The sequence below is a fragment of the Eulemur rufifrons genome, chromosome 5, assembly GCF_041146395.1.
Source record: "Eulemur rufifrons isolate Redbay chromosome 5, OSU_ERuf_1, whole genome shotgun sequence".
Classification (NCBI taxonomy): domain Eukaryota; kingdom Metazoa; phylum Chordata; class Mammalia; order Primates; family Lemuridae; genus Eulemur; species Eulemur rufifrons.
The window spans coordinates 53142068-53162257 of record NC_090987.1 but is presented as its reverse complement, the minus strand read 5'-3'; the positions used below and the strand labels follow the sequence as shown (position 1 = coordinate 53162257).

Sequence of the window (20190 nt, the reverse complement as noted above, 5' to 3'; positions counted from 1 at the left end):
ACTTGTGAACTCTTCATGCTGTTCTACTGTCTATTTGATTGTCCTTGGACCAATACTATGCTATTGTAATTAGTATCTGTGTAATAAGTCTGCATAACTAGTGATGTAATTTTTCAACTTTTTTTCTTTATATTGTCTCAGCTATTCTTGCCCATCACATTTCCATATATATTTTAGAATCAGCCTGTCAGTTTACACATACACATGTCTGAAAGGTATTTTATTGGGCTTGTATTAAATTTATAAATAGATTTGGGGAGAATTGGCAACTTTATAGTATTGAGTCTTTTAATCTATGAACATAGAAAATCCCACTAATAATTTGTAGTTTTTTCTCACTAACAATTTGTAGTTTCTCAGTAGAGGTATATACGTCTTTCACTAGATTTGCACCTAGAAAAGATATTTGATTTTTTTTTTTTTTTTTTGAGATAGAGTCTTACTCTGTTGCCTGGGCTAGAATGCCGTGGCATCAGCCTACCTCACAGTAACCTCAAACTCCTGGGCTCAAGCAATCCTCCTGCCTCAGCCTCCCGAGCAGCTGGGTGTACAGGCATGCACCACCATACCTGGCTAATTTTTTCTATATATTTTTAGTTGTCCAGCTAATTTCTTTCTATTTTTAGTAGAGACAGGGTCTCCCTCTTGCTCAGGCTGGTCTCGAACTCCTGAGCTCAAATGATCTACCCACCTCGGCCTCCCAGAGTGCTAGGATTACAGGCGTGAGCCACCACACCCGGTCATATTTGGTATTTTTGATATTATGTAATGAACTTTCATTTTTAACTATATAAAAATTTAAATAGTTTTCCATTTTTAATGTTACCCAAAAGAAAACTATAAGAAGATGAATAGGCAAGCCACAGACTGGATGAAAATATTAAAAAAGATATATCTGACAGAGGACTACCATACAGGATATATAAAGAACTCTTATAGTGCAATAAAAAAGATAACCACTTAATTAAAATGGGAAGATTTCAACAAATCTGTCACAAAGAAGAATGCTCAACATCATCAGACATCAGAAAAATAAAAATTAAAACCACAAAGAGACACCATTACAGACCCATCTGAATGCTAAAATTGAAAGGACAGCCAATAACAAAAGCTGACAAGGTTATGGAATGACTAGAACTCTCACACTTTGTTAAGAGGAAGGTGAAATGTTACAAGCAATTTGGAAAAAGATCTATCAGATTCTCAGATGCTTTATAATACCAAACATACAGCTACCCTATTTCTCAGCAATTCTCCTTCTAGGTATTTATACAAGAGAAATGAACATATATATTCACAAAAAAATTTGTGTAAGCAAGTTCATAACAGACTTTTTTAATTTTAAATTTTTAATTGTTATGGGTACATAATAGTTGTATATATTTATGGGGTACATGTGATGTTTTGATACAGGCATACAATGTGTAATAATTAAATCAGGGTAATTGGGGTATATGTAATCTCAAGCATTTATCATTTGTGTCAGGAACATTCCAATCTCACCATTTTAGTTAAAATATACAGTAACTTATTATTGACTATAGTTACCCTGTTGTGCTATCAAATACCAGATCTTACTCATTTTATCAAACTATATTTTTATTTATTTATTTGAGACAGAGTCTCACTCTGTTGCCCGGGCTAGAGTGCCGTGGCGTCAGCCTAGCTCACAGCAACCTCAGACTCCTGAGCTCAAGTGATCCTCCTGTCTCAGCTTCCCGAGTAGCTGGGACTACAGGCATGTACCACCATGCCCGGCTAACTTTATATATGTATATATTTTTAGTTGTCCAGCTGATTTATTTCTATTTTTAGCAGAGATGGGGTCTCACTCTTGCTCAGGCTGGTCTCAAACTCCTGAGCTAAAACGATCCACCCGCCTTGGCCTCCCAGAGTGCTAGGATTACAGGCGTGAGCCACTGCGCCCAGCCGAAACTATATTTTTACACCCATTACTATCCCTGCTTTATAACCCCCTTGCCACTACCTTTATAACCAATTATTTTAAACTGATAACTTGACTCTGATTACAAAAAACAAAAAATCAAGTAAAGAGAAAGCTAAAAAGACTCTATACTTTCATTCCATGTCCCCTAACTTTCTGACTTTTTGTTCTATCTTTTTATACTATCTATCTCTTAGAAAGTTGTTGTAATTGTTATTTTTGACAGGTTTGTCTTTTCCTATACAAGATATGGGTGCTTTATACACTGCAATTACAGTGATAGAGTACTCTGTATGTGTCTGTGTATTTATTATTACCAATGAGTTTTTTACCTTTAGATGATTTCTTATTGCTTGTTAATGTCCTTTTCTTTCAGTCTGAAAAACTCCCTCTAGCATTTCTTGTAGGACAGGTCTGGTGTTGAAATCCTTCAGCTTTTGTCTGTCAGGGAAAGCCTTTATTTCTCCTTTATGTTGGAGGGATATTTTTGCAGGATATAACGTTCTAGGATTAAAGGTTTCTTTCCTTCAGCACTTTAAATATGTCATGCCACTCTTTCTTGGCCTGTAAAATTTCCACTGAGAGGTCTGCTGTCAGATGTACTGGAGCTCCTTTATATGCTATTTATTTTCTCTTGCTGCTCTAAAGACTGTTTTTTTACCTGTGACCTTTGGGAGTTTTATTATTAAACGCTTTGAGGTAGTCCTATCTGGCTTAAGTTTGCTTGGCGTTTTATGACCTTTTTGTACCTCAATATAGACATCTTTCTCTAGGTTTGGAAAGTTCTCTGTTATTATTTCTTTGAATAAACTTTCTATCCCAATTTCTCTACCTCCTCTCTAAGGCCAATAACTCTTAGATTTGCCCTTGTGAGGCTACTGTCTAGATCGTGTAGGAATGCTTCATTCTTTTTTATTCTTTTTTCTCTTCTGTTTATTTTCATATAGCCCATCTTCAAGATCACTAATTCTTTCTTCCACTTAATTCTGCTGTTGAGAGACTCATCCATTTTTCAGTTTGTCAACTGAATTTTTCAGCTCTACAATTTCTGTTTACTTTTCTTTATTATTTCAATCTCTTTGTTAAATTTCTCTGATAGAATTCCAAATTCCTTCTCTGTGTTGTCTTGAAGTACATTGAGCTTCCTCAAACAACTAATTTGAATTTTCTGTTTGAAAGGTCACACAGCTCTATCACTCTGGGATTGTTCACTGACTCCTTGTTTAGTTTGTTTGGTAATATCATGTTTTCCTGGATGTTCTTAATGCTTGTGGATGTTCATCCGCATCTGGCCATTAAAGAGTTAGATTTTTTTTTTTAATTTTTCTCATTAAACTTTGTTTTATTTTTATTTATTTATTTTTTTGAGACGGAGTCTCACTCTTGCCCAGGCTAGAGTGCTGTGGCATCAGCCTAGCTCACAGCAACCTCAAACTCCTGGGCTCAAGCAATCCTTCTGCCTCAGCCTCCCGAGTAGCTGGGACTACAGGCATGCGCCACCATGCCCAGCTAATTTTTTCTATATATATTTTTAGCTGTCCATATAATTTCTTTCTTTCTTTCTTTTTTTTTTTTTTAGTAGAGACAGGGGTCTCGCTCTTGCTCAGGCTGGTCTCGAACTCCTGAGCTCAAACAATCCACCTGCCTTGGCCTCCCAGAGTGCTAGGATTACAGGCGTGAGCCACGGCACCTGGCCTAAACTTTGTTTTAATGGGTCTCAAAATTCTGTGACAGATTTTTGGTCAAGTTGTTTCCATTAAAAAGTACTGGTTTTAAAAACTAGTAACTTAAAACTGCCACACAAAAAGAAACAATAATGGTCCACAAAACATTCTCCTTTCCTTCTGAAGGTTTTATGATGCATTGTTATTATTAACCAGTCTTTTACTATTACACTTAAATGGCCAATTGAAACAAACAGTTCTGAGACCGTTCTTCTACCACTGATTAAGAGTGGGGTGGCAGGTTATTAGGGATAATATTCCTTTAGCCTTCTGAGCTTTCTGGGCAGATTGGTGACCTTGCCAGCTGCAGCAGCCTTCTTGTCCAGTGCTTTGATGACACCCACAGCAACTATCTGTCTCATATCACGAACAGCAAAATGACCCAGATGAGGACAGTTTGAGAAGCTCTCAATACACATGGGCTTGCCAGGAACCGTATCGATGATGGCAGCATCACCAGATTTTAAGAATTTAGGGCCATCCTCTAGCATCTTTCCAGAGTGGCGATCAATCTTTTCCTTCAGCTCAGCAAACTTGCAAGCAATATGAGCTGTGTGACAATTCAGTACAGGAGCGTAGCCAGCACTAATTTGGCCTGGATGGTTCAGGATAATCACCTGAGCAGTGAACCTAGATGCTTCCATTGGTGGGTCATTTTTGCTGTCACCAGCAATACTGCCACCACGAACATCTTTCACGGACACATTCTTGATATTGAAGCCCACGTTGTCCCCCGGAGGAGCTTCGCTCAAAGCTTCATGGTGCATTTCAACAGACTGTACTTCAGTTGTAACACTGACTGGAGCAAAGGTGACCACCATGCTGGGTTTGAGAACACCAGTCTCTACTCGGCCCAGGGATATACCAATACCACCAATTTTGTAGACATCCTGGAGAGGCAGACACAAGGGCTTGTCAGTTGGATGATTTGGTGGCAGGATTCAATCCAGAGCTTCAGGCAGTGTGGTTCCACTGCCACTGCTATCTTTATGGGTGACTTTCCATCCCTTGAACCAAGGGACTTGGCTCCAACATGTTGTCACCATTCCAAGCAGAAATTGGCACAAATGCTACTGTATCAGGGTTGTAGTCAATTTTCTTAATGTAAGTGCTGACTTCTTTAACAATTTCCTTGTATCTCTTCTAGCTATAGGGCGGCTCAGTGGAATCCATTTTGTTAACACCTAACACCAACAATTAATTGTTTCATACCTAGTGTGTAAGACAGAGTGGCATGCTCACGGGTCTGCCCATTCTTTGAGATACCAGCTTCAAATTCACCAACACCAGCAGCAACAATCAGGGCAGCACAGTCAGCCTGAAATGTGCCTATAATCAAGTTTTTGATAAAGTCTCTGTGTCCTTGGGCATCAATAAAAGTCACATAATATTTGCTGATCTCAAGTTTCCACAGGGAGGTATCAATGGTGATACCACGCTCACACTTAGCTTCCAGTTTACCCAATACCCAGGCATACTTGAATGAGCCCTTTCCCATCTCAGGGGCGTTCTCCTCAAGTTTTCCGATGGTTCTTTTGTTGATCCCACCACATTTGTAGATTAGACGGCTAGTGGTGGACTTGCCCAAATCTACGTGTCTGAGATGACGATGATGTTGATGTCTTTTCCTTCCCCATTTTGGCTTTTATGGGTGGTTTTCATGGCACCTGTGTTCTGGTGGCAAACTCGTTGTGAAAAAGCTTGATTTATTTATAATTATTAAAAACTGGAAACAGCTCAGGCAGCCACCCAACAACAGGAGAATGGATAAACAAACTGAACTATCATACAATTCATACAATGTAACACTGCTCACCAATAAAAAGGAACATACTACTGTTACACACAACATAGATAAATGTAAAAATCATGTATGATGTGTGCAACAAATCTTACGTAAAAGAGCATATACTGTATGAATACCTTTATATGAAATCTGAGAAAAGATGAGACTAACCTCTGGTGGAAAAAAAATCAGAACAGTGTTGCCTCTAAGAGTATAAGGGCAAGGACTGAATCAGAAGGCACGTGAAAAAACTTTCTAGGGTAACAATAATGTTCTACATCTTAAAAGAGGTTTGGATTACAAAGGCATATACACATTTGCTAAAACTGTGCATTGCATTTTATGAGAGGTTTTCATCCTCTGCAATAGGGTTCCTTCCAATAAATGAAACCCATCTCCTGCCTGCCTACCAGATGGAACCCCCAAATCCTTCTTTTCTGATTGTAGTGGGTTATTCAGGTAGTTTATATGCACTGAGGAGGCACTCAATGTTTTAAACTCTTCTCCCATCACTGGTTTGAGGTACCCTTCTTCACAGGTCAGTGAGGTGATATGCTAGTCGGTATCTCATATTTAGCCCCTCCCTTCCATCTTCCAGTAGTTACCAATATTAAAGAGGAAAAATTACCCTCTATCCACAGTCTCTACTTCATTTGGGTTCTACTATACAACTAGGCTACTCAGCAGTGTTTTCTCGTGCTCTGAGTTTCTTGGAGACCCAAGTAAAAATCCTATTTCTCCCTCTAATATTTTATTTTATAGACCATTGATCGTCTCACTTTTAGAGTCAACATCTGTATAAACTTATATAAAATTACCAATAAATTTTTCATTCTATGTGAACCTCTCAAAAATTCTTGGCAGGGCTCAGTGGCTCATGCCTGTAATCGTAGCACTCTGGGAGGCTGAGGTGGAAAGATCACTTGAGCTCAGAGTTCAAGACTCTGAGCAAGAACGAAACCCTATCTCTACAAAAAATAGAAACATTAGCCGGGCGTGGTGGCACATGCCTATAGTCCCAGCTACTAGGGAGGCTGAGGCAGGAGGATCCCTCGAGTCCAGGAGTTGGAAGTTGCAGTGAGCTATGATAACGCCACTGCACTCTAGCCTGGGTGTCAGAGCAAGACTCAGTCTCAAAAAAGAAAAAGAAAAAAAAATTCTACACACCATACTTGTTGCTTGAGTTCCAGAGCCATACATACATACTGAGATAATCTTTTTGTGTGTGTGTGTGTGTGTGTGTGTGTGAAAGAATGTTCATCCAAGTTTTAATTCAAACCATGCAGCTTCAATCTTCTTGATGGTGGTGTCCTTTGGCAGAAAGCTGGATTGGTTTACAAAGTGGTTTTAAGTAGCAAGATTTCATGATATTTATAGAAAGATGCTATTTCATTCATGAAAAGGGTTACTTGAGGATTCAGTGCTTCTGTGCTAAATGGCAAGAATCCTTCCCTTCTATTTGAAATAGGAAGCTTCTATTTCTTTTGTAGGGCAGGAATCAATTTTGGGGGAGTAAACTTGTATATTGAAGTATAACATACGTATAGTAAAGTGCACAAATCTTTAATTTCATATAAATGAACATGCTCCACCACCACCCAGCTTAAGATATAGAACATTACCAGCTTCCCACAACTGCTCCCTGGTGCCTTTTCCCAGTTGTTATCCAAACCTGCCATTTTTGGTATCCAGGATAATAATATAAAGACATATAGTTTAAGAAAATGACTTTAATTAAAAATTATTTTTATTGTCATTAATAGAGTTGCATAAAACATGTGACCTGTCACATACTCCCTGGGCCTCTAGCACACACATGTTTTTAAAAAATGTAAAATAGTTTTCTTCAAAAATACGTGAAGCTATAATTTTAGCATTCGGGTGTCCTCCAAACAATTTAAAAGTATTTATTGAAGGCCTTGAAGGCATTTATTCATTAATCTAATAATTATGTGGCTAGAATTAATCCTGAGGAAATTAATACAGTTTTTATATAATACTAAAAAATGGTAAATCTCAACAAAAAAAGTTTAAATAAATTATGATTTGTTCACTCAATAGAATGCTTTGGAGCCATTAAAAATGATGTAGAATGTATATTTTCCTGGAGGGAGCTAGAACCCATTCTACTAAGTGAAGTATCCCAAGAATGGAAAAACAAGCATCATCAAATTGGTTTCACTGATCAACACCTAAGAGCACATATAGGAATAACATTAATTGGGTGTTGCGCAGATGGGGGGAGGGGATGGGTGTATACATTTCTTAATGAGTGTGCACCATCTGGGGGATGGACACTCTTGAAGCTCTGACTGCGCAGGGGGTGGAGCAAGGGCAATATACGCAACCTAAACTTTTGTACCCCCATAATATACTGAAATAAAAAAAAAAGAATTAAAAAAAATGATATAGAATGGAATATAATAAAGCTGAAAAAGCAATGAGAAAGCTTTTTATATGCTAGTAACATAATAATCATCAAGATATATAAAGTGAAAAAAATACAGAATAGTCTGTATAACATGGTAACATTGTGGACATATTTGCAGAGATAGGAAGATACATAAACATACAAACACACTTATAAAATATCACTGGAAAGCTGTACAAGAACTGATAAACTCTGGCTGCCTCTAGGTAGGAAAGAAACCTGGATGGCTGGGGGTAGGGAAGCTTTTCAATGTACATCATAAATTCCTTTTGAATTTAGAACTACAAAAATGTATTATATAGTCAAAACTAAATTATTAAAAATTTAAAAAATGATACAGAATTATGTTTCATGATATGGAACCAAGTTTACATGATAACTAAATAGGAGAAAAAGAGTTCCAATACACTATGTACACTTTAACTATTTTTATAATTATAAATTACACACTCATGAAGAAAACTTGGAAATAACACACTACAAAATAATAGAGGGCTGGGGGAGAGGAGAATGGGAAGGCTACTTCATGGGTACTAGGTTTCCTTTTAGGGTGATGAAATTATTTTGGAACTAGACAGAGGTGGAGGTTGTATGACTTTGTGAATATACTAAATGCCACAGAACTGTACACTTTAAAATGGGTAATTTTTTATTACTGTCTTTATTTAAAAAATAAGTAATAAAAAAGAAAATTAGGAGGAAAAATCAGACTCTTATTTTAAAAGGATTTTATTTACCACAGAAGAAAAATATTTATGCTTGCAAATGTTTTCTAATTTGGATGCACAGTTCTTTGTCATTCTGTCCATCACATATCATTATTTCCCTAAGCCTTATCTAGGGTGCTTGTATTACATATAGATTCCTAGAACCCAGCTGAGATCTGTTAGATCAGCAACCACGAAAGGAAATCTACCCAAAATAATTCTTAGAACTAGACAGGTTAGCACAATTATTTTCTCTGATAAAGATAAAAAAATTTAGCAGTATCAAGGGTGACAGGTAAAAGACAGTAATGATAGATCATATAGAAATGTTAATGATTTATTAGGACTTATTTTAATCATTGATATTAATTTTTGAATAATTCCCTCTGGATCCAGAGGAAAATCACTTGAGATTAACATTAAGTGGTCACCCAGAGAGGACAAAGTTTCAATAAGTATACATTTTTGAAAAAGATAACACTACCCAGTATTGGCAACAGGAATTATCTTGCAACACTTGTAAAAGTGTAAATTGGTACAACCCTTCTGGAGAGAAATTTTATAAAACATACATATTAAAACTGAAACTACATTATCTTTTACCTATTAATCTCACCAGTAGAAATTTAAACCAAGGAGATAATTGGATATTTATATTTAGATGTTCATCATGATACTGATTAAAATTATGAAAACTAGAAACAACCTAAATGTCTACTAATAGGGGGTGGGGTACACATATACAAAGAAATACTCCATGTGTCCCCCCAGAAGCTATCTTTGATCTCCTTTTAAACACTTCTTTAAAGAGACTGTATACTCACTGTCTCTATTTCCTCACCTCTCATGCTACAATCTGGTTCCCATTCTTTCTTACTTAATAAAAGTAACAAATCATTTTCTAAATCTGCTAAATCTGTTAACCATTTCCCAGTGTTCATCTGAGCTTTCTGAAACACTGCCTGCCCTTTGCAGCTGTGACTCTACTTCCCCTGACTTTCCTGTCTTCTCTCTGGCTACACCTTGTCCATCTTTATTTTACCATCTACCTCTGCTCAAGCTTAAATGCTGAGGCTCCACAGGTTCTGTCCTGAGTGGTTTTCTTCTGATCTTGCCAGCTTCACCCTTCACAATTTCTACACTCCATTCTGTGCGCTAATGATGGAGAATTGTTTCTGGTGTTTTCCCATTGTTTATTGGTCTTTGAACTTTTTTTCTTTGCATATCACCTCTTCCTCTTAGGTTACTAGTGGCTCCTACCGTCCTGGAAGCTTTGGGAGAACAAGGACTGTAATGTGTCCTTCCTTCAGAGTCTAGGATAGGCCTGGCACATGAGACGTGCTTAATACATACTTGTTAATTAAAATAAAATTAAGAAATACAAACAGCTGGCATATATTTTAAAATGATTAAATGCACTTATAATCAAAGAATGTAGATTTTAAAAATGAAAGAGTATTTTCTTCCAAATCGGTCAACCCCAAGGGATACCCAGTTTTTGCAAAGATGCAAAGACATGGGCAAAACTATTCTGTTGTAAATAATCATCACAGTATTTCTGAGGGCAACCAGGCAATATATATGTAGTACACAGCACAGGCTCTGGGGTCAGACAGAATGAGACTGATATTCAGCTTTGCCTTGCAGTTGTCTGAACTTGGGAAGTTACTACTGACCACCTATAAATTTCAGTTTCCTCATCTGTAAAGTAAATCAGATTTACTAAAAAGTAAATAAATATGATATTTAGTGAAATATTATAGCTTATTAAAATTAATAAGTTCAAATAGCTATTTAAATCAATTTAGTATAAAACCAGTGATGTGTTTCATAAGAATTTTCTACATAAAATAACTAATTTTTCTCAAAAATATGGATAGAATTAAGTAATTCACTACACAACTATGTATTGAGCATAGTATTTAGTATTTGGCTGCATGTTAGGCACATGTCCTTGTCACAGGGGATGAACAGTGAAAAGAACTAAGTCCCTGTCTTTATAAGGGAGACAGTAAGTCTGAAAATATATAGCAATGTCACCTAGTGAAACACTTGGGAAAAGAGAGGTAGAGAAGACTTTTCTAATAAGGAAACACTTAAGCAGAGACCTGAAAAGTGAAGAGGCAAACTATGTAGCTATGTGGGAAAAGAGAGTTCCAGGGAGAGGAAATAGCAAAGGCAAAGGCTTCATGGCAGGAGCACACTGAATACTTCTAAGACAGCGGCAGAGGTCAGAGTGGCTAATGAGCAATCAGCTGGGAAGGGTAGTGGGAGATGAAGTGTGAGAGAGGGCGGTGCAGGCCAAGGTAAGAACATGGAGTTTATTCTGAGTGTGATGAAGAGCCAGTGGAAGGTTCTGAGCAGGGCAATGACAGGATCACATTTTTCTTTAAGAGGCCTAGTATGGCTCTGTTTAGGAAAAATAGATTGAAAGGGAGCAAGAGTGAAAGCAGGAAGGCCACTTAGAGGCCACTGTAATAGTCTGAATGAGAGGTGATGGTGGCTTGGAATAGAAGATGTCTGAAGTAGACGTATTGAGAAGTGGTCAGATTTGGGATATATTTTAAAGGCAGAGCTATCAGGATTTGCTCATGAACTGGATGTTTCACTTCTAAGAACTTAAGGATTTTGTTATGGCTATTCAGAAACATTTATACATGAGGATACACAAAACAGGCTGCTTATAACTGGATGCAGGTGTTTAGTTTAATAAACTCTGGTATAGCCATAAACTAGAAAGGATGTAGCCATTTAGAAATGATGACATTAAATATTGAATATAATGACATAGAAACAATATATTAAGCAAAAATAATTACAAAACAAAATTTTCTACAATCACCAAGTATTACTTTTATAAGAAGAAATAATTTTGAAAATTTAATATTGAAAGACCATTTTCAACAAATATTATAGAATAACGATTTGAGTACATTAATAGTTTTCTTTGTTACTTACCATCACTTTTCGCAAAGTGTATCTTTTGCACCGAATGTCATCCATTAGCATCTCATATGGGGTGAGCTGATATTCAATGGGCAAAGGGTTATACTGCCGCTCTTGGACCTTCTTAAGTTTTACCCCATTCCGCAAATCCCTCATCACCTGTACCCAGAATCGTGCCTGAAATAAGCAAGAGAGAAGAGATAGCAATGAATAAATTTACTAGTTTCCTCTAAATAGCTACAGTCATACAGAATAAAAGAAGATCTTAGATTACAAAATGCTAAATATATTTAACAAAAGATGTGAGAGACATATATAGGGAGAACTATGAGACACTAAGAAAAGAAATTGTAGATGATGTAAACAGATGGAAAAATCTACCTTGCTCACAGACTAGTAGAATTAATATCATTAAAATGTCCATACTACCTAAAGTGATCTACAGAATTAATGCAATCCCTATCAAAGTACCATCATCATTCTTTATAGATCTAGAAAAAATAATTCTATGCTTTGTATGGAACCAGAGAAGACCTTGTATAGCCAAAGCAATCTTAAGTAAAAAGAACAAACTGGGAAGTCTACCAGACTTCAAGCTGTACTACAAGGCTATAGTAACTAAAACAGCATGGTATTGGCACAAGAACAGAGACATAGACCTTTGGAACAGGACTGAGAATCCAGAGATGAAACCATTCACATACGGTAATCTAATCTTTGACAAAGCAGACAAAAACATACACTGGGGAAAAGAATCTCTTTTCAATAAATGGTGCTGGGAAAACTGCATAGCTACATGCAGAAGAATGAAACTGGATCCCCCCCTCTCACAAAAATCAATTCAAGATGGATAACAGACTTAAACCTAAGACATGAAACCTTAAGAATTCTAGAAGATATTGGGAAGACCCTTTCAGACATCAGCCTAGGCAAAGAATTTTTGAAGAAGATCCCCAAAGCAATCACTGCAGCAACAAAAATAAATAAATGGGATCTGATCAAATTAAAAGCTTTTTCACAGCCAAGGAAACTATCATTAGAGTGAATAGACAGCCTACAGAATGGGAGAAAATATTTGCTCTCTACACATCTGATAAAGGGCTGATAATAACAATCTATCTAGAACTTAAGAAAATCAACAAGAAAAAATCAAACAACTGCATCAATAAATGGGCAAAGGAAATGAAGAGGAACTTTTCAAAAGAAGACAGAATGGCCAGCAAACATATAAAAAAATGCTCAACATCTCTAATCATTAGAGAAATGCAAATCAAAACCACAATGAGATATCACCTAACCCCAGTGAGACTGGCCTCTATCAAAAAATCCGAAAACAACAAATGCTGGCAAGAATGTGGAGAGACGGAAACACTCTCACACTGCTGGTGGGACTGCAAATTGGTGCAACCTCTGTGGAAAAGAATTTGGAGATACCTCAAAGAGCTAAAAATAGAAATACCATTCGATCCAGCAACAGCACTATTAGACATCTACCCAAAAAAGCAAAAGACATTCCATAGTAAAGACATCTGCACCCGAATGTTTATGGCAGCACAATTCACTATTGCAAGGATGTGGAAACAACCCAAGTGCCCGTCAATTCATGAATGGATTATTAAAATTTGGTATATGTATACAATGGAATAGCACTCAATTATAAGAAACGACAGTGATCTAGCACCTCTTATATTTTCCTGGATTGAGCTTGAGCCCATATTCCGCAGTGAGGTATCACAAGAATGGAAGAATAGCCTCCACATGTACTTGCCATCAAATTGGCACTAACTGATCAACACTACGGTGCTCACATGGTAGTAATATTCTCCAGGGATTAGGGGGTTGGGGGTGGGTGAACTCACAACTAATGGACGTGGTGAGCATTGTAGAGGGCAAGAGCATGCCTCTAATCCTCGCTCGGGTGAGGCAAAGACATAAAATGTAACCAAAACGTTTGTACCCTCATAATATCTTGAAATAAAAAAAAAAAAAGATTACAAAATGCCGAGTAAACCAAACAAAAACTATTTTAAAAATTAGATTTTAAATCCAAATATAGGCCGGGCGCGGTGGCTCACGCCTGTAATCCTAGCACTCTGGGAGGCCGAGGCGGGTGGATCGCTCAAGGTCAGGAGTTCGAGACCAGCCTGAGCGAGACCCCGTCTCTACTAAAAAATAGAAAGACATTATATGGACAACTAAAAATCTATATAAAAAAATTAGCCGGGCATAGTGGCGCATGCCTGTAGTCCCAGCTACTTGGGAGGCTGAGGCAGTAGGATCGCTTAAGCCGAGGAGTCTGAGGTTGCTGTGAGCTAAGCTGACGCCACGGCACTCACTCTAGCCTGGGCAACAAAGTGAGACTCTGTCTCAACAACAACAACAACAACAACAAAAAAAAAAAAAAAAAAAAAAAATCCAAATATAGAACCATCCTCATATAGTCACCTAATTTTTGACAAAGCAGGAAAGAATATACTCTGGGGACAAGAATCCCTATTCAATAAATGGTGCTGGGAGAATTGGTTAGCCACTTGTAGAAGACTGAAACAGGACCCACAGCTTTCACCTCTCACAAAAATCAAATCACGGTGGATAACAGACTTAAACCTTGGGCGTGATACAATCAGAATTCTAGAAGAAAATGTAGGAAAGACTCTTACAGACATTGGCCTAGGTAAAGATTTTATGAAGAAGACCCCCAAAGCAATCACAGCAGCAACAAAAATTAATGAATGGGACATGATTAAATTAAAAAGCTTCTGCACAGCCAAAGAAACAGTCACGAGAATAAACAGACCACCTACAGAATGGGAAAAAATATTTGCATACTACACATCAGATAAAGGACTGATAACAAGAATCTATTTAGAACTCAGGAAAATCAGCAAGAAAAAAATCAAACAACCCTATCAAAAAGTGGGCAAATGACATGAATAGAAACTTCTTGAAAGAAGATATAAGAATGGCTAACAAACATATGAAAAAATGCTCAACATCCCTAATCATCAGAGAAATGCAAATCAAAACCACAATGAGATATCACTTAACCCCAGTGAGAATGGCCTTTATCAAAAAAACCCAAAACAACACATGTTGGCGTGGATGTGGAGAGACAGGAACACTCATACACTGCTGGTGGGACTGCAAACTAGTGCAACCCCTGTGGAAAGCATTATGGAGGTATCTTAAACAGATTCAAGTAGACCTGCCATTCGATCCAGCAATCCCATTATTGGGCATATACCCAAAGGAAAAAAGGTCATTCTGTAACAAAGACAAATGTACCCGAATGTTTATAGCAGCACAATTTACAATAGCAAAGATGTGGAAACAACCCAAATGCCCATCAATACATGATTGGATTAGTAAGCTGTGGTATATGTATACCATGGAATATTACTCAGCTATAAGGAATAATGAAGATACGACATCTCTATGGTTCTCCTGGAGAGAGTTGGAACCCATTATATTAAGTGAAGTATCCCAAGAATGGAAAAACAAGCATCACATGTACTCACCAGAAAATTGGTTTCCCTGAACATCACCAAAATATACACATCTAGGAACGACACCAATAGGATATCAGACTGAGGTGGGGGGTGGGGGAGGGGATGGGTGTATGTCTACCAATGAGTGCATTGCGCACCCTTTGGGGAATGGTAACGCTTGAAGGTGCTGACTCGGGAAGGGGGGGTGGGGAAGGGAGGGATATATACCTACATGATGGGTGCAACGCGCACTATCTGGGGAACAGACACGCCTGGAGCTCTGACTTGGGGAGAAAGGCGGTACATGGGCAATGTATGTAACCTGCAATTCTGTACCCCCATAACAATAAGATGAAAAAAAAAATAACCTAATGTAATTCATAAATAAAAATAAAAAAATAAAAAATAAATAAATTGCTGACCATCTCAAAAAAAAAATTAGATTTTAAGATACTAAAAGATAGGTAGAAAGTCAGTTGAGAATCCACAGGCTCTACCTGCTGAGGCACCTGGGTTTAAATTCTGCTCCACAACCGTGGCAGACTGCATTAAGGGACCCAGTTCTTCATGCCTCCCTGTGTCTACACCCCACTATGTGAGTTTGCTCACTAAGGTGGAGTATATTTACCACACCCTGACTTTGGGTTTGGCTATATGGTTTTCTTGGCCACTGGAAGAGTGGTGGGTGTGATGAGACCAAGGGCTTCAAAAAGCACTTGTTCCTCCTGTCTCTATTATGGCCATGAGAACATCAAACCTGGATTGGCCCGCGTTCCCTGTAGAGTGGAGCTACCATAAAGGATCTGCAGACCCATGAGCTAGATAAGTGCTTTTGCTTTACACCGCAGTGATCGTGTAGTGGTTACACAGCATTTCTGCGGCCACAGCTGACTGATACAACCACCTACTAGCTACTTGACTTCCAGCAAATTGCTTCACTTTTCTGAGCCCCAGTTTCTTTTCAATAAAAGAAAATAACACTTCATAACTTGTTGAAAAGACCAGAATTGATATATAGTGTTCCGTATACAGAAAATGCTCAAAACTGACCCTTTTAATGTTGTTACTATCTTTGCACACATTATTTAATCAGTTTTCTTATCTACAAATAATAGGTTGCCTTGTCTACCTTTAAGAGTACTGAGAATAAAATGAAATTTATATGAAAGTACTTACAATAATATAAAACATATTAAATATGTATAATATTATACTTTAACTCTTTTGTTCCCCTGCCTATACTAAGGTGTCATGGTCTCTACTTCAGTGAAAAGTCAATCAATACAATATTTAACTAAAATATTGTAGCTTGTTAAATTTAACAAGTGACTTAAATAACCTACTTAAATATATTTGTTGTATGATAAAATCAAGTGATGTATTTCATAAAAATCTTTTACATAAAATAATGATTACATTTCTCAAAAATGTCCTCATAACAATTTGTGATTTTAAAAAAATGTATACCATTTCCCATTCTCTTATTCCAAAAGGGATTTGAGATAACTAATATTGTGGTGTATCTGTTAGAACACCTTCTAAAATACTTATATCATATTTTTAAAGAGTCTTAGCTTGTGCCATTAAAGATGTTCTAAGATAATATCCCTGAAATATCCATATTTCTCTCTTGGGAGTACTTTTGTCCCAACTTCTCCAATTCTCTTATTCATTCCTTTAAGATCCATTTCAAACATCATCTCATCTTTTAACATACTGTCTCTTCTCTTTTTTTTTTTTTTTTTTTTGTTGAGACAGAGTCTCACTTTGTTGCCCAGGCTAGAGTGAGTGCCGTGGCGTCAGCTTAGCTCACAGCAACCTCAGACTCCTCGGCTTAAGCGATCCTACTGCCTCAGCCTCCCGAGTAGCTGGGACTACAGGCATGCGCCACTATGCCCGGCTAATTTTTTCTATATAGATTTTTAGTTGTCCATATAATGTCTTTCCATTTTTAGTAGAGACGGGGTCTCGCTCAGGCTAGTCTCGAACTCCTGACCTTGAGCAATCCACCCGCCTCGGCCTCCCAGAGTGCTAGGATTACAGGCGTGAGCCACCGCGCCCGGCCTCTTCTCTTAAACCTAACATATGAAACTGTGAATTCAGAAAACAGATAAATTAGAAGATGATTATTCACACTGGAAGCTTTTGCTATAATTTATAAAAGGATTTGAGTAGACTCTGTTATATAGCCCGTTCTCTGTATGTTATTGTTTGGCAAAAATCTTACATAACACTATTCAGAAATTAAAGTCACAGTTATTACATAAAATCACACACGACTGTCTTCATATGTTTTTCTGGGGATTTTACCATTTACCCCTTATCCTACTGGGGAGATCTTGAGATATCTGAATTCTGCCATTAAAGATATTCTAATTCTCATCCTTTCCTCTTTTCATTCTAATCTTTCTAGGTAATTCACTTTATTGGCCTTATGAGAGGAAGCTGGTTATCTAGGCAAATGACACTCCCTTTGGAGTTAGTGCATCTCTCGCCAGTGATCATACTGGTTTTTAAAAGAGGGTATCTTACAGCAAGGAATTAAATTTTTAGTTCAAGTTTATACTAGCTGTTTGCTAACTTCTGAACACCTGGAGTTTTTACACTGGCTTCAATGACTACGAAAACAGAAAAAATACTATTAGCCAAGATGAAATATAGCTAGAGCAACACTACCAGAGTATTCTCCTATACAAAGGAAAACTGATAATCAATAACTGATAATCAATGACAAGTAATATTAGCTATAAAGACAATATAGGCAATGTTTTTTAATCCTTACTCTAAAATATTCCAGATTAATACCATTCCAAATATCTCAGTAAAGATAGCTATCATTAAATAAAGAATATTACAAATAGGAAACAATACAAATAACCATCATTTGTGATGAATGGATAAACAAATTGTGATATATCCATACAATGTAATACTATGCAGCAATTAAAAGAAACAAACTACTGATAAAGGCAACAACATGGGATGAAATCTCAAAACAATTATGCTGTGTGAAAGAAGCCAAAGGAAAACCAGTATATACTGTATGATTGCATTTACATAAAATTCTAGAAAATATAGACTAATCTACAGTACAGAAAGCAGATGATTGATTGCCTGGAAACTGGGGAGGAAGGAGGCAGGAGCCAGGATTACAAAGGGGTATGAGGCAATTGTGGGTGGTAATGGATAGGCTCATTATTTTGACTGTGGTGATTGTTTCGTGAGTATGTATATGTACACATATATATCTCAAGACTTATCAAATTATACATTTTAAATATGTGCAGCTTATTTTATGTCTATTATACCTCAATAGAGCTGTTAGAAAAAAATGTGGTAAACAATTAAAACCTCTTTGGTCAAAAGCAATTCATGTATATCCCCCAAATCAGCACCTATTCCTGTATTCTCTCATTTAATAATGGCATTATTTATCCAGTATCCTTAACCTAAAAAGTCAAAATCCTAAAATGTGCCTTTCCTCAATATTACCCAATTTAACACTTCATGACATTCACTGTTCTGTCCTCAAGGCTGTCATGTTTACCAAATCTAAGTTTTTTTTATTAGGGCAGGGACTTAGGTGTCACTAGAATTTAAAACCAAGCATGAAAAACAGCAGATACTCAAAAGTTTGTCACATGAATACACCACACTTACTATTCTATAAATTTGTCTTCTGTTCTAGATTAAATTTTATGAGGACAAGAGACCTCATATTATTCATTTTGCACCCTCCGAGTCTTAATCTAGTAACTTCATTGGATAAATGAATGTTCTACACTATTAGTTTCACCCTTAATCCTCAAAACAGAGCTTAATCTTTGATTTATATACAAGAATATGTTAAGGTATTAATGTAATTAGAAATGTTAGAATTTTAAAACACTGAAATTTGCAGAGACATTGGGGGTGGTTCTAATAAAATCAGAATGTCTTTTAAAATGGGGAATAGATATTAATATTTCATCAAATGTAAGACTAAGTATTCAAATTCATATAATATCAATTCATACTACTGTTCTTAGTAACCAACATTAAAAAAAACTATACTATTATTTTAGACACTGAACAGATCAGAAAGCGTATCTAGGTATCTTACCCAGTCAGCATTTTTCAGCTCCTCCAAGTCTGTGCTAGATTCATCACTCTTTTCCATTTCTTGAATTTTCTTAAGATTCTACCAGTTAAAATAAAAAGAAAACAGCCATGAAATTTTCATTAAGTTACTTTCTCAAATTAAAATTCCTGAGCTCTTCAGATAAAATATATACTGAAGTATCATTGAAGGAGATGGTACAGAATCTATTCCTCTGTAAATTTTAAAGATCAATTAAAATGGATACAGTCTTATAGAGGGATAGACAGAGATTACTCATTCTAATTTCTTTGTGGCTGAGCCTTCAATCACAATATTAATTTATAGCTCTTAAGCTACAGTGGCAGTTCCTTCTCCCTCAACCCCATCCATGTTCAATCCATCATTGAATCTCATGGATATTACTTCCTCCATATATATATATTTTTTTTTTACTTAAGAACCCTCTTATTTTCATCTCTGCTGCAAATCCCTTACTCCGAATATCATCATATTGTACCTGGGCTTCTGAGTTGATCTTGCCCTGGACGTGCTCCTCTCTGTAGGCCATGGCTGGCCTCTTGTACTGCCCACTACTCTTCCTTCAAATACCAGAGCCACCAGAATCACCAATTCTTCAGAGAAGCCTTCCTTTCCTCCCTGAATAAGTCAAATGCTCCTATTTTAAAATTCTATAGTACCATATACCTTTCTTTCAAGTTCTTATCAACATTGTAATTTTATACTTATTTTTGCCTTCCCTCTAGATTTCATGAGGTAGATTCTATCTTTAGAAGCTAACACAAGCATGGGCACTTTTTGATGCTCCATTATATATTTCATATTCATCAAATAATTTAATGAATAAATTTCTATTGATAAAATGCCTCTTAAATTGCATCAGTTTGGCCAGGCACTGTGGCTCACACCTGTAATCCCAGCTCTTTGGGAGGCCAAGGGGTCAGGATCACTTGAGTCCAGGTGTTCGAGACTAGCCTGGGCAACGTAGTGAGACCCTGTCTTTACAGAAAATTTAAAAAAATTTGTTGGGTGTGGTAGCGTGTGCCTGTAGTCCCAGCTACTCA

At 36.9% G+C, this 20190-nt stretch overlaps 1 protein-coding gene and 1 pseudogene across 3 annotated transcripts in view; both read right to left on the bottom strand.

The window, feature by feature from the left end:
• Window positions 1–20190, bottom strand: part of SPIRE1 (spire type actin nucleation factor 1) — a 184907-nt gene that overhangs the window by 53565 nt on the left and 111152 nt on the right. For all 3 annotated transcript variants that reach the window (XM_069468295.1, XM_069468296.1, XM_069468297.1), the window contains 2 exons: window positions 19130–19207; window positions 11552–11716 (listed from right to left, as the gene is read on the bottom strand). In XM_069468295.1, the coding sequence (XP_069324396.1) occupies window positions 11552–11716; window positions 19130–19207 (243 nt within the window). The remainder of the gene's footprint in view (window positions 1–11551; window positions 11717–19129; window positions 19208–20190) is intronic.
• Window positions 3883–7134, bottom strand: LOC138383519 (elongation factor 1-alpha 1 pseudogene; annotated as a pseudogene).